At 45.8% G+C, this 14,873-nt stretch overlaps 1 protein-coding gene across 1 annotated transcript in view; it reads right to left on the bottom strand.

Moving 5' to 3' along the window:
- The window catches only part of LOC142573844 (RYamide receptor-like), a 360,940-nt gene that overhangs the window by 17,609 nt on the left and 328,458 nt on the right, over positions 1 to 14,873 (bottom strand). The window contains exons 2-3 of the mRNA XM_075683089.1: positions 12,148 to 12,340; positions 7,448 to 7,603 (exon numbers count right to left, since the gene is read on the bottom strand). Of these exons, the coding sequence (XP_075539204.1) occupies positions 7,448 to 7,603; positions 12,148 to 12,340 (349 nt within the window). The remainder of the gene's footprint in view (positions 1 to 7,447; positions 7,604 to 12,147; positions 12,341 to 14,873) is intronic.

Genomic DNA, 14,873 nt, shown 5'->3' on the forward strand with positions numbered 1-14,873 from the left:
TAGGCAATTGTGTTCATTTTCCCCCAGTCAGCTAGCTGAAGCTTAGCAAGCAGTGCTAGCCCATTGGCAATGACCATGCTTCGAGTATAATAGACTGCGTGATCGCCGTGGATATAAAGTCCTACACTGAATGCGAGAGGCAAATTGGGAAATGAATTGCGAAAGACAGGGAAATTGAATGGAAGACAAACATCCAGTTTACTACCGGGAACTGAGAAACGGGTAAAGCGAGACAGAAAGGTGAAAATGAAAGCGGTGAAACGGAAAAAGAAGTAAGGGAGAAACGCGCACAAGCATGCACACGGGCACACTTAAAAAGAAAGAAAGAGAAAAACAAGGAGCGTAGAGAATCGCTCAGCTAGGTCACTTGAACGAATGAACTTCAGTAGCGCCTTCGTGACCTTCTGGTGGGAAGACCATGTACAGAGACTGGCCACTCTAGCATCATCTGCTCTAAAAGCCGCCGCTCGCCGAGAGCATCCATAAAAATGCTACTCTAACTTCCTTGCAAAACCTTCCTGTTCGTACAGCGGTATTTAAACGTCTGCAAAAAAAAAAAAAACCGACGCAAAGCAGAGCATGACTACGCTTCATTTCCGCATTGTACATTAGTGCATTTTACATCCGCGCCATTGCAGTGTCCAGTTGTGCCGCCATTGCAGTATATTGATGTACTTCAAGTACGTAATGGTCCTGAAATTCGTTTAGTGCGACACTGCGGAGGGCTTACCCTACGCGTGTCAGACCTATCTTTGCAAAAAATAAAGCGGGTGCTTTCGTAGCCTCCCTAACCAAATTTGACGAGACGAGTCCGTCCCGCGTATTTGTTAAAGTCGTTAGCCAGCATGTCGGTGCTCCTTTAAACACACCATTAAAAAAAAATGTGGACTCCTTCCCAACGTACCTGTCACAAATTTCTGATGACACGTCGTCCGTGTGCTTTCACAGGGCGCTTGCGTCGAAGTTTGCGCAGCGAGGTTTATTGCTGTCTTATGGGCTGCACACATTAATAATAACCTGAACAGGGGAGGGCATGATTACGTAGGATTTCTTCAATCGCGACAAAGTTTACATACTTTTATAACCACCATTCGTTTAAATACTTATTTCTTTATACCCTTACATTTTTGGGAGTAGCCTAAACGCATAACAAGGGCACTATAACGTAAAACTATTCCAAACTTTTCTATCCCAATTCTGAAATCAGCCCTCCACGATTGGTAAAAAACTTTTTTGGACCACCCCCACTTGACCTGTCTGTCACGCGACGTCGCGAAAACCGCGATAGCTCCCCATCTGATATGATGGGCAGACTGATTATGCATAATTTGATCGAACAAAAAAAATTGTTGTCCTGATTCGACGCCTTTTCGCCATTAGCTCTAGGCTATTGGTCAAAAGTTTTAAGGCTGCCGCCACTTGACCTGCTTGTCACGCAACGTCACAAAACCGCGAAAACTCACCGCGTCCAAGTGACGTGTACGCGTTAAAGATGCATTAATATGCCAAACAAAACTGAATTTTTTTCTTAATAGCCGCAGGTTGCCGCGGTCCGAAAGGAATAAAAGATAAATTGCACGAACAGGCCTGGAGTGCGGCCTGACCCCGGTGACACAAACCGGTAACGCACTCTCTCACCAGAGCAGGATTGGCCACCCTGGTGCAGTACTTGGCCACAACCTCCTATATGAATATGAATACAACAATCGAACCCCGGCCCTCAGTCCCCAGCAGCCGCGAAGCAACTGACCACGGCGGCGGTCAGATCTGTGACGCTGCAGAGGGTGCTAAGAATACCTGGCTCCTGACGGGCCGCCATTGGAATCTGAACCTGGCAACGTTTAACGTTAGAACGTTATCTAGTGAGGCGAGTCTAGCAGTGTTATTGGAGGAATTAGAGGGTAGTAAATGGGATATAATAGGGCTCAGTGAGGTTAGGAGGACAAAAGAAGCATATACAGTGCTAAAAAGCGGGCACGTACTATGCTACCGGGGCTTAGCGGAGAGACGAGAACTAGGAGTCCGATTCCTGATTAATAAGGAAATAGCTGGTAACATACAGGAATTCTATAGCATTAACGAGAGGGTCGCAGGTCTTGTTGTGAAACTTAATAAGAGGTACAAATCGAAGGTGGTACAAGTCTATGCCCCTACATGCAGTCATGATGACCAGGAAGTCGAAAGCTTTTATGAAGACGTGGAATAGGCGATGGGTAAACTCAAAACAAAATACACTATACTGATGGGTGACTTCAATGCCAGGGTAGGCAAGAAACAGGCTGGAGACATCTCAGTGGGGGAATATGGCATAGGCTCTAGGAATAGCAGAGGAGAGTTATTAGTAGAGTTTGCAGAACAGAATAATATGCGGATAATGAATACCTTTTTCCGCAAGCGAGTTAGCCGAAAGTGGACGTGGAGGAGCCCGAATGGTGAGACTACAAATGAAATAGACTTCATACTCTGCGCGAACCCTGGCATCATACAAGATGTAGACGTGCTCGGCAAAGTACGCTGCAGTGACCATAGGATGGTAAGAACTCGAATTAGCCTAGACTTGAGGAGGGAACGGAAGAAACTGGTACACAAGAAGCCAATCAATGAGTTAGCGGTAAGAGGGAAACTAGAGGAATTCCGGATCAAGCTACAGAACACGCATTCGGCTTTAACTCACGAAGAGGACCTTAGTGTTGAAGCAATGAACGACAATCTCATAGGCATCATTAAGGAGTGCGCAATAGAAGTCGGTGGTAACGCCGTTAGACAGGAAACCAGTAAGCTATCGCGGGAGACGAAAGATCTTATCAAGAAACCCCAATGTATGAAAGCCTCTAACCCTACAGCTAGAATAGAACTGGCAGAACTTTCGAAGTTAATCAACAAGCGTAAGACAGCGGAAATCAGGAACTATAATATGGACAGAATTGAACAGGCTCTCAGGAACGGAGGAAGCCTAAAAACAGTGAAGAAGAAACTAGGAATAGGCAAGAATCAGACGTGTGCGTTAAGCGACAAAGCCGGCAATATCGTTACCAATATGGATGAGATAGTTCAAGTGGCTGAGGAGTTCTATAGAGATTTATACAGTACCAGTGGTACCCACGACGATAGTGGAAGAGAGAATAGCCTAGAGGAATTCGAAATCCCACAGGTAACGCCAGACGAAGTAAAGAAAGCCTTAGGAGCTATGCAAAGGGGGAAGGCGGCTGGGGAGGATCAGGTAACAGCAGATTTGTTGAAGGATGGTGGTCAGATTGTTCTAGAGAAACTGGCCACCCTGTATACGCAATGCCTCATAACCTCGAGCGTACCGGAATCTTGGAAGAACGCTAACATAATCCTAATCCATAAGAAAGGGGACGCCAAAGACTTGAAAAATTATAGACCGATCAGCTTACTGTCCGTTGCCTACAAAGTATTTACTAAGGTAATCGCAAATAGAATCAGGAACACCTTAGACTTCTGTCAATCAAAGGACCAGGCAGGATTCCGTAAAGGCTACTCAACAATAGACCATATTCACACTGTCAATCAAGTGATAGAGAAATGTGCAGAATATAACCAACCCTTATATATAGCTTTCATTGATTACGAGAAAGCGTTCGATTCAGTCGAAACCTCAGCAGTCATGGAGGCATTACGGAATCAGGGTGTAGATGAGCCATATGTAAACATACTGGAAGATATCTATAGCGGCTCCACAGCCACCGTAGTCCTCCACAAAGAAAGTAACAAAATCCCTATAAAGAAAGGCGTCAGACAGGGCGACACGATATCTCCAATGCTATTCACAGCATGTTTACAGGAGGTATTCAGAGGCCTGGAGTGGGAAGAATTGGGGATAAAAGTTGATGGAGAATACCTTAGCAACTTGCGATTCGCTGATGATATTGCCTTGCTTAGTAACTCAGGAGACCAATTGCAATGCATGCTCACTGACCTGGAGAGGCAAAGCAGAAGGGTGGGTGTGAAAATTAATTTGCAGAAAACTAAAGTATTGTTTAACAGTCTCGGAAGAGAACAGCAGTTTACGATAGGTAGCGAAGCACTGGAAGTGGTAAGGGAATACATCTACTTAGGGCAGGTAGTGACCACGGATCCGGATCATGAGACTGAAATAACCAGAAGAATAAGAATGGGCTGGGGTGCGTTTGGCAGGCATTCTCAAATCATGAACAGCAGGTTGCCACTATCTCTCAAAAGGAAAGTGTATAACAGCTGTGTGTTACCAGTACTCACATATGGGGCAGAAACCTGGAGGCTTACGAAAAGGGTTCTGCTGAAATTGAGGACGACGCAACGAGCTATGGAAAGAAGAAGGATGGGTGTAACGTTAAGGGATAAGAAAAGAGCAGATTGGGTGAGGCAACAAACGCGGGTAAACGACATCTTAGTTGAAATCAAGAAAAAGAAATGGGCATGGGCAGGACATGTAATGAGGAGGGAAGATAACCGATGGTCATTAAGGGTTACGGACTGGATTCCAAGGGAAGGGAAGCGTAGCAGGGGGCGGCAGAAAGTTAGGTGGGCGGATGAAATTAAGATGTTTGCAGGGACAACATGCCACAATTAGTACATGACCGGGTAGTTGGAGAACTATGGGAGAGGCCTTTGCCCTGCAGTGGGCGTAACTAGGCTGATGATGATGATGATGATCTTTGGCAGGCAGCAGGCGTATACTAAAGACTAGTGGATATATATATATATATATATATATATATATTAATTTATGGGGTTTTACCTGCCAGAACCATTTTCTGATTATGAGGCACGCCGTAGTGGAGGACTCCGGAAATTTAGACCACGTAGGGTTCTTTAACGTGCACCTAAATCTAAGTACACGGGTGTTTTCGCATTTCGCCCCCATTGAAATGCGGCCGCCGTGGCCGGGATACGATCCCGCGACCTCGTGCTCAGCAGCCCAACACCATAGCCACTGAGCAAGCACGGCGGGTGCATATACAAAGTTGGGTGTGATATTGCACAGAAGAAGGCCCCATAGTTAAAACACTATAGGGGCAACTCCTATGATATGCTACGTGAAATGAAAAGCTACTAAACAGCAAGAAAGAGTAATAAATAATGTTATTTCACATTATACAAAGGGCACACAACACGTACGATCTGCACGAGAATACTAATGTAATATTTGGGATGCATGAATAACTTATGGAGAGCTGATATTGTGGTACCGTCGCTAGCATCTAAAGGAAGTGAACAGACAGACAAGAGGCTGTAGATTGACAAAGTTAAATTTAGTCGTACTTAATGAAATTCAAGGATCATTAAGCAACTTCCGTGCGATTCGCACAATGTCGTCTCCATTTGCCACAGCATGAATAGAAGTTCACGCACGCACGCACGCACGTACTCACTCACTCGCTCGCTCACTCACTCACTCACTCACTCACTCACTCACTCACTCACTCACTCACTCACTCACTCACTCACTCACTCACTCACTCACTCACTCTGTTTGTCTCGATCCGTGTATTTGTTTGGGATCTGTCTCGTTATTGCATGTCTTCTTGATCTTCTTTGTCTTGTTATTTTTCTTGGCTAAGGTTTTGCAGTTGCCGGTATTTTCAGTGGCCAGACTTCCCATCCTTCACAACTAAAGAAGACGAACACAGAAAAAAAGAAAAACCAGAACGTGGCCCAATGTTTTCTACTTTCGTCTTGAACGGACAACAGTCCGACGTATATCCTATATGAATGCCACGATGACATTTGCCAGCGTTCTGACTCGACCACTTTAGCGGGAATGGAAAGTGCTCGCAGGGTGCTCTGTGCCAGGCGTATATCCGGAGTATCCCTGCACGACGGCAGCGACGGCTTCCACCGCTCTGCGCTCTCCAATGAAAAGGCTACAAGGCAAGAAGCAGTCGGAACGAACGTGAAATGCATCGGCCTTGGAGGCCTAATGTGAACTGGCATTTATTTATAAGTCGCGCATGCTCGAAGATGCTTACAAAAGTAATAAAAAAAGGTATGTAAAAAAGCATAAGCTCTTGAACCCCGACCACAACAAATTCGTGATGCAGAATTCGTAGCATGTTTCTGAAAGCATATATACGGACGAGAAACTGCAGTTGTTTTTGTCTACTCAACCAATGAAGTATGGAGTCTGAGTGGGATGCAGCTATGAAGGAAGCCGTCCACGTGTATGATACGAAGAATGCAGGTGCCTTGAGAAAAATGCCCCCAGCTCTGAAGCAATCTCGCGGTCGTACTGTGCAACTTATCACCACTCTTAGAAAAGAGGTAAACAACAAACTTTGTTGTTTCCAGTGTTTTGCAACCATCGAGAGAGACATAGTTCTTCAAGGACTATGAATATACCCGAGTCCCATTTGTGTATGCAGGTTATCAAATGGGGGGCCGTTATGAAAACAAGTAAAGAATCAAGCAGAGGGACTTGAGAGTTGGGGTGGGGCTCACTGCAGGCGCAGATATTTTTAGCGCAGAAGCGCAAGCGTATCCGAGGCGGTGAGAAAGGTAAACCAAAGCCCCCCCCCCCCCTTTATCCCACCTGGATCTGCCAGCGCTTTTTCCTAAACAATAGGAGGAAGCAATGCACTTCCTTTTGAAAACATCCCAGTGCTGGTCGCGCTGCCAGCTCCACCTAACGATGCAGTAATTCGGCGATAACCTGCTTCCGTTAATTGGATATGTTCGAGTGAGAAATGCCTTCCATGTCGACATAGCCGAGCCCGTTTACGACCGCCCTGGTGCACAAGTGCTCGCTATAACAATATTTTGTTAGAAGTTGCTAGCAAAACCTTCTATGAAAGAACCGAGAAGCTGTAGGACCCGCTCTTGGCACAAGACTATAATACACATAGCAATTATTGCCAGTAAACACATTGACGGTGGAATCTGTCGGATTCGCCGGGCTATCGCAAGGTTGCCACGTGCTGCGTTGCGCGCGGCAAGCAGAAAATAGAACAAACGAATAAATTAAACGTCGTTATAGTCTGTTCTCTTGTCATGAGAACAACAATGAGGTAAACCATAAGCACCGCGCGCACAGGGCCACGTACAACTCCGTGAGGAAGCACAAGGCACTCAAGGTATATCTCCTCTTGCTTGAAATTCGAACCAGCCCCAAGATAGCCGATAACGTTTCCCTGCGCATCGTATTGTCCCCCGCCAAATTCCATGAAAGGCGCCGTAAGGCTTATCTCTCTTGCGGTTTAATCGACTTTTGACCTTGAAGCGTGTTCATTGCAGTTGCTACCATTCGGTTTAATCGTACTGGCGTGGGCGACCGAATCTTCATTAGTACAAGAGCATTTATTGATTTCTCACGGATTTTTGGGAAGACCTTTAACTGTTGGCACTAACCCAGAGTTCGGTTGTACTATATACGACAGTACGGGCTCTTCTAAGCCGATGTTTCAAGATTGGCGACGCGACCAGAGGAACGCACAGCTGTGCAACTTGCCTTCATTTTTGCTGAGAGCTGCTGCTGGTCCCTCTGGGGGTCAGCGTTTCCCGGGGAAGTGTGGCGCCACATCTTCCAGCCGATGGACGAATAGGTGAACGTCAGTGCCAGCATGGGGGTCAGGAAGGTCACCGTGAATATCACTGCCGTGTACACCTGCGGAAATAGAGAGTCAGTATGCGTGCAATATGTGTAGCGCTAAAGAAAACCGCAAGGCAGCATACTGCGCTAAACCAATCTTCAGTAACTCACGGATACCGTATCACTCTCTCTATCGACAATGTAGTGTCCCTATAGGGACGATATTCTAGAAGAAATGAAAGAAGAAAGAAACAATTAACAACTGTATCTATTCGTGCTTTCATTCTAAACACTCTATACATTTGCTCTGGGGCGGCCGTTTAAAAAAAATGTGTTTTATCTGGCGTCAACTTCCGTATATCTAACCACATGGGTAATTTTTCTCGTGTATGTGGGTGTGTACCTAAATGCATGCAATTACAACCCCGGCTCCGCTCATTCACGTCTCGTACGCGTCCGATGATGGTCGGGTGATGCAGAGCCTATACGAGACAGACAGCGTATGCTCAACGAAAACTGCCGGCGACTCATTCATTGGTCAGAGGTCTCCGATACCGGAGGTCAAGCTGTGGAAGCCCGCAAGCCGGATTCGGTAAGCTATACGTACGCGCCCAGTGAATTTTTTTTTTGCGACGCTCTACTACGGCCGATAGCTCCTCAGTGCGGCTACCGTGTGAGAGATTGCTTGTTTTCCCGCCATGCCGGGACCAACGCGATGGCAGCAGCACGGATTGGCAAGCAAAACCGTACTCTGACAGGTGTACACGGCAGCTCGGGATGTTAGGATTCCGAAGAGACTGTGCGCAGGCGTTTTCACGCGCTTTCATGAACCTGCACTCCAACTCACTGAATAGCCAGTGCTCAAAAGATAGTACGGCTCGTTCCACGAGTGCAGTTGTAGCTTCATCATCGGAAAGGTCAGCGCTTTCATCGAGGCATCCGCCGTTCTCCTGTGTCTCTCGAATGCCTTCTCCAGCTCGTTGCTGCTTTCACGGTATAAGCATATGCTCCTTGATGGGATAAGACCCCTGCGTGGATTAGAGAGTTGTGCTCCTGCCGCTTACAGCGAATAGCAGCAACGCCAAACTTCAAAGCAAGGACCAGGAGTTTTTCTTTAATAACACTAACTAAAAAGTGGTCCGGCATACTTTGAGCAGTTGTGAAAGGCTGCACATTTTCATATAAGCGTACATCGTTTTGTTCGCAAGGAGCTAACGATTGAGAAGAGTAAAAAGGAGAAAAAAACTTAATCACCTTTATAATTGTGGAATGGGTGTACGTACAGAACATATCACCACATTGACTGGCTCCTATCGCATGACAAAAGCACGATAGGAGATCATTACAGTTCACCTGATAATAATTAAAAAAGAACTGCAACAGAGAAGTGCTGCTGGTGTTGTCGTTTATTAAATTCAAGAGCGGGGGTAGTCTACGGCACGTGCTGCACTTTAGAACACGCTTGAATGGCAGACAAAAAGGACACATGTACCGAGATATGTTCTCGCTGGCTAATATTCAATCAAGGGATCACTGAAAAAAAATTTCTCACTTCCATATGAGGGACAAGCGTACTCATTATCTGTTAATCACTTGAGCGATGAGCAATTAAGAGCTGCATGTGTTTTCACTCCGGACGCAGTTGGCGTAATCCGCAATATACCCACAAGCCGTTTCGCACTGAGGGCTGCTCATGCCTGTGCGTTCGGTGCTGTCTGGCCGTCTGCAATCTACAACCACAGCATTGGCGACTCGCCCTAAAATGCGCTTTAAACAGAGCTTCATGCCCGATTACTCTCCTCGATGCTCTGGAAGACCGACAATCTGTTTTTTATATTTTTTTCCTTCTATTGAGGACGGCTTCAGGAGTGACGCATAATTATATGCTTTAATTTTACGGCAAAATTTATGATGCTGAATGAAATTCGGTTGGCATACATGCAGCCACCCTACTCACGACAATGGCCACTTTGAACAAAGAGCAAAGCCGCCTTTAGCCTTGGTGTGAACGTATACATTCGGGTTGAGGAACGATGGTAATTTTGGTTTCAAATGTGCGTATCGCATCTGCTTTCGGCGTGAAAACTGAGTATGGATATTATGCACTCTCCTTGATATACACTGCGGCCTGCTGTTAAAGGTGACACGTGATTTTAGAGCATGTGCTTTTGTTTTTCTTCCTCCGGCAAGTATGCGATATATACATTGGCGCGTTTTGCAGCGGGTGACTTGGGACTGGTGGCACAGACGCATTTCTACGCACCTGTGCAGTGCACTCAGCTAGCGTCAGCCGGAACTTGCTGCTGGAGCGCCGTTAAAGTGAGAGCCGCTTGTACAGTATATCGCTTCCTTGTACAGTGTACGTACTGCACTGTGCAAGGATGGGCAATGTGAAACACGTCAACTGCGTTCAAACCGCCTATATTTGTTCCTGTTTCTTCTTTGAAATCGCAATTGTGTCACGGGCCCCATTCGTCGACGCTATTAATACTCACTAAAATATCAACAAAGGCGGTTCCACCTCGGTTGTGCGTTGTAATCATTGATCGAGCGCCGGTTATATGTTCCATCCTGTACCAGGAAGTCTATCTTAAAAACGAGCAAAGACCACACGTTAGTGAACAATATTTTCCCACGTATATTTAGCACCGACACTCTGTGCAGTGCTTTGATTGAAGCTGTTCCTTGATCTTCATGACGGGTTCTGGAAGAACGCGCTTATTTCTGAAGTCGATGGTCGTTCCAACTGGCTTCCGACATCTGCGGTTGTGAACAGTGGCTTAAAAGCTGAGTTAGTTATTTGGTTCGTCGGTTAGCCTCAATTATGCTCCATGGTCAAAAGCTCGCCTCGAAAACACAAATGCGCGGTAACCCTTCTAACTACACCTCTGCTAGTCGTTGCTTTCAGTGACATCTGTCACGAATAAAAGCGCCAGGTTTATTGAAGCGCTATTAGCAGCTGCTTTAGCCAAAGCACATTTACCGCATGATGCTTGCTGTTGGGGGCAAACTCCACCACTGGAAAAGGTGGCGCCGCCGTCGCCATGACATGGCATGAGGGATCACGTGGACACAGCGGCCGCGCCGGCTGCTTCAAAAGCACCGAAGCAAACAGAAAACGAAAGTTTAAAGCCCCACCTGCGCTGCGGTTCTCATTAAGTGCTGAGGTTTTCCCGCCTTGGGTATCTGCGTGACAGCATTCGGAAGTCCTATAATAAGTAGTGGCTGCTTTTGGAGGCGTGCAGCATGGTAGGCTGCTAAACGACAGAAAGCTAAGCTAGTTGGTAAGAATTCACAATGCAAAAAAGGATAAGGTGTGCAGATACGGACACAAAATAACAGAAGTGAGAAGAGAAGAGAACTTGTCTTCTCTTGTGTCCGTGTCCGCACGCCTTAACCACTTTTTGTATTATGTATGCTATTGCTCGGTGCCGCAGTGCCGGACATACTCAAGGGAGCCTGGTGTCAGCCTTATTCACACGTAGCCGCAGGACATATCTGCGTGAAGCTTCGCTCGCGAAACTTAGAACCGGCAAACAGCCATCGGCTAGAACTCGGCCATGCAGCAAGCACAGACGCGCGGAAGATTTCTGCTACGGCGTCGGGGCTGCGATGTTCGGTGAGCAGCAGAAAACGCGCACTGAGACGCTCGCTCGCACCTGCTATACCCGACTAATGTCATGACGCTTTATTGGGTCTATGAACTTGTCGATGCTAGATTCTGGCAAATTCGCTGGAATGGAAAGGAAGCGGTAAGAAGCACATTAAAAAAAAGGCATGGCACATGGTCATGTTTCTGTTATGAATTAACGTACTGGTTTACGAAGAAGAAGCAGAGGGATATCGCACGCTGAGAAGACCGATAGACACACAGTGCGACGCAACATGAGAGATAATATTGAAACCTCCAAGAATGTACAAGAAAAGAAAGGTTGAGTCGTCGCGACGGCACATCACAGTCGCCGTAGGCGTGGAAGTCTTACGAAATTATTTTTTAACAGCTCTGATAGCGTCCACGCAACAATGCTTGCTTGTGTACTGTCAAATACTCATATTCTGCGGCCTATAAAGCTCACGGCACGGTACGAAAACGCGCTCGCAGTGAAAACAAAACATTGTGCGTGGACATGCATGCAGACGCGCAGACGGTCGCTGCAAAACCCGTGCAATCGCTGCGTTGAGGCTTCATTCTGTTATGCTCCATTCGGTTATACAGACAGCCCATTACAAGAACATATTGCACATAGTTTACTCTCAGCGGTTGCCTACCTCTCACTCAAGAATCCGGCTCGGGACACTCCATCACGGCGACCGCGGGCAGTGGCATTCACTGTACATATTCGGTAAAGAGATTGCGTCTGTAAACGATTCTAAGCTTTCAGTTTGCCCAAGCTTACTATTTTGGCAGTAACAATCTGCCCTCGTTTAGAGAGTACATACAGAAATTTCCAGGAGGGCTGCCGCGTGGTGTTTTTATTGAGCGCCGTAAGCCAAACCTATGAGGGGCGCGCCACGTGATCGCTAATACTATGCAAGGGAGGCGCTTCCGACAGATGGTGACTCCGTAAGTCCTCGCCCCCAATATGTGCAGCCAAGCAAGTGAAAGCATTGACGCGCACCTTTCCGGCGTTGGCCTCCCAGTCCTCGGTGCAGTCGTAGTACGTTTCCTCGGCCCAGGTGAATTCTTTGGCGCGACCGTAGACAAGCTGCACACTGGACAGCAGGCCTGCCACCATCCAGATGGCCATAATTATATGCGGCCCACGGCGCCGAGTCCACCGGAAGCTCAGCGGGTACATGATGGCGTAGTACCTGCGCCACATTTGAAAAAAAAAAGAAGGAAAGAAGTTGGAAGATTAAGGCTGCCTCATCACGGTCAGATGCGTTGACGGTCCTATTAATTTACACGCTGTCAGCGAAGGATTACACTGCCTTGTGTTTGTTTCCGTTCTCGTTCATAACCACCGTAAATAGATATAAGGACGAACACCTGAAACATCTGAACTGTACCTTTAGTATCCAACCACTCATAAGGAAACGCCTTTCGCCCATTGCTCCTACGCTGCAGCCCATTTAAGCGTTCGTTTTATTCCTTTTGTCATGGAATCGTGGAGTAGCTTACTAAGCGATGGTTACTGTGCTGTATTGGTGGGTGCATTTATATCACCTTCATAATCACATCTTGAGTCGGAGCTGGCCAAGCCTACAAATCTGTAGTGTTTTATTATTAATAATAATGAAAAAAGAAGCCATGGCTATGCCTCACATGCCCTTTTGTTTGAGCGCATTTTTTTGTCGCTGTTTCTGGCTTTCTTCATATATTACCCTTTCACGCGTTCTAATTTATTGCCATCAGCATAAAACGAATTAAAATTAAGTTATAGGGTTTTACGCGCCAAAACTACGATCTGATTATGAGGCTCGCAGTAGTGGGTGACTCCGGAATGACTTTTGGACCACCTTGGGTTCTTTAACGTGCACCTCCCTTATAAAAATGAACGTTAACATTCTTTAGAACTCCTACCAACTTTCTATTAACTTTATTGACAGTCTATTAACATTTACATTCTAGTAACATTTGTTCATACACAGTCAAAAGACTTCCTTCTTACTTTTGTATAAAGAATATTTTCAATACACCGTTAACAGACTTTCTTCTTACTTTTGTATAAAGAATGTTTTAAATACACCGTTAAAAGACCTCCTTCTTATTTTTGTATAAAGAATATTTTCAATACACTGTTAACAGACTTTCTTCTTACTTTTGTATAAAGAATGTTTTAAATACACTGTTAATAGACTTCCTTCTTACTTTTGTATAAAGAATATATATAATACACCGTAAAAGACTTCCTTCTTACTTTTGCACATAGAATATTTTAAGGTCCCCATCAACATGTATTTTTCTCACTTTTGTCTCTATAACCACTTCAGTACTGCGTCAGAAGGCTCGTTACTTTTGTGTAAAGAATGTTGTACTATACATCATCGAACTATATTTTTTTGTTTGAAGGACATGTATCCTCAGTACGTCCACAGCTCGTACTGTTTGCCAAAAAATATTTAGGATGGGAAGTAACTTGAGAGTTTTTGATAATTTTTTCTAACACACATTAATGCCGATATATGACATACTCAGGAGTCAAGCTCTTTGTTTTAAATCATAGTCCCAATCCAAATCGGTAGCCAATTGTTGACGGAGTGCTCCTAAATTTTTAAAGAAATATGTTCGTAAATTGTTAGAACTAATCTTTTAGAGGATCTACTGGACTACGTGAGCGAGCGGTGACGTCAGCACACTCCGAGAAAATTTGCTTGCGCTACACCACCTGACCGGTGTGATAGCGGACTACTGTGCAGGCCGCACACCAGTTGCAGAGCTTTATCTCGACCTTGGGGCTGGTTAATTAAAGGCCGATTTACGCTTGAGCCGTGACGCGTGCGGTCGTGCAGAAAACTGTGCATTTCGCCCGCTGGTTCACACATTTTGGCATACACTGGGCTCGCACATGCAGTGTAAACCGAAGTGTCTGTACCAGTCTACGAAATGTGCAAATTTTCACCCGACCACATGCCTGCGGGCAGGCGGGTGATGTGGTGTAAGGCTCGAGCGTAAATTTGCCCTTACCACGCACTGCTATTGCAAAGCCACCAATTAGCTTTGCAACGAGATAATTAGGTCAGTGCAATCTGCGATATAAATAGTACGCCCTAAGCTGGAACGTGTCAGCATAGTAGCGTCATGATATTTGTTAAAAAGAAGAAAAAGAGCCGAAACTCAGGGTAACACGGCGCTGGAACGTTGCCGCTCAAATGTCCAAAAGGCTGCAAAATACAACTACTGCTGAGTGAGAGCGGGTATTGACCTGAGAAGCGCACAGGTCGAATAGAAAGAAAAGCTGAACTCTGTGCAAGCAACACTTTTCTGTGAAAAAATAATTAAATTACCCTTATAGTGTAAAAAAATTAGCTTTCTACGCGTTCCTATTCGCACGCTTTCGTCCCTGCCTCCTACCGACGGCTTCTGCACATTAAAGGAAATAGGACCTTGCACGAAAGTGAAGGCAAAGTAACTATGTCAACTGATGTGCTTTATGGCGATGGTAGCTTGCTGTGTGTGAAAACAGATCGAAAAGAAATAATTATGCACTCTTAACATTCAGTGATCTTGCTTCACAACACGGCGACAAAATTTTGAGCTCCGACAAGGGGTCATCATGACATCCGTAATAATGGCATTCCGTATACCAGCAGCCAGGATATCAAAGGCCATGCTTTTGCCGTGCTTCGGGCGTCTGAAAACTGCTGACGTCATAGCCGCCACGCTTCGGACATGTATTTGACT

This window comes from Dermacentor variabilis, chromosome 1 (assembly GCF_050947875.1).
Source record: "Dermacentor variabilis isolate Ectoservices chromosome 1, ASM5094787v1, whole genome shotgun sequence".
Classification (NCBI taxonomy): Eukaryota; Metazoa; Arthropoda; class Arachnida; order Ixodida; family Ixodidae; genus Dermacentor; species Dermacentor variabilis.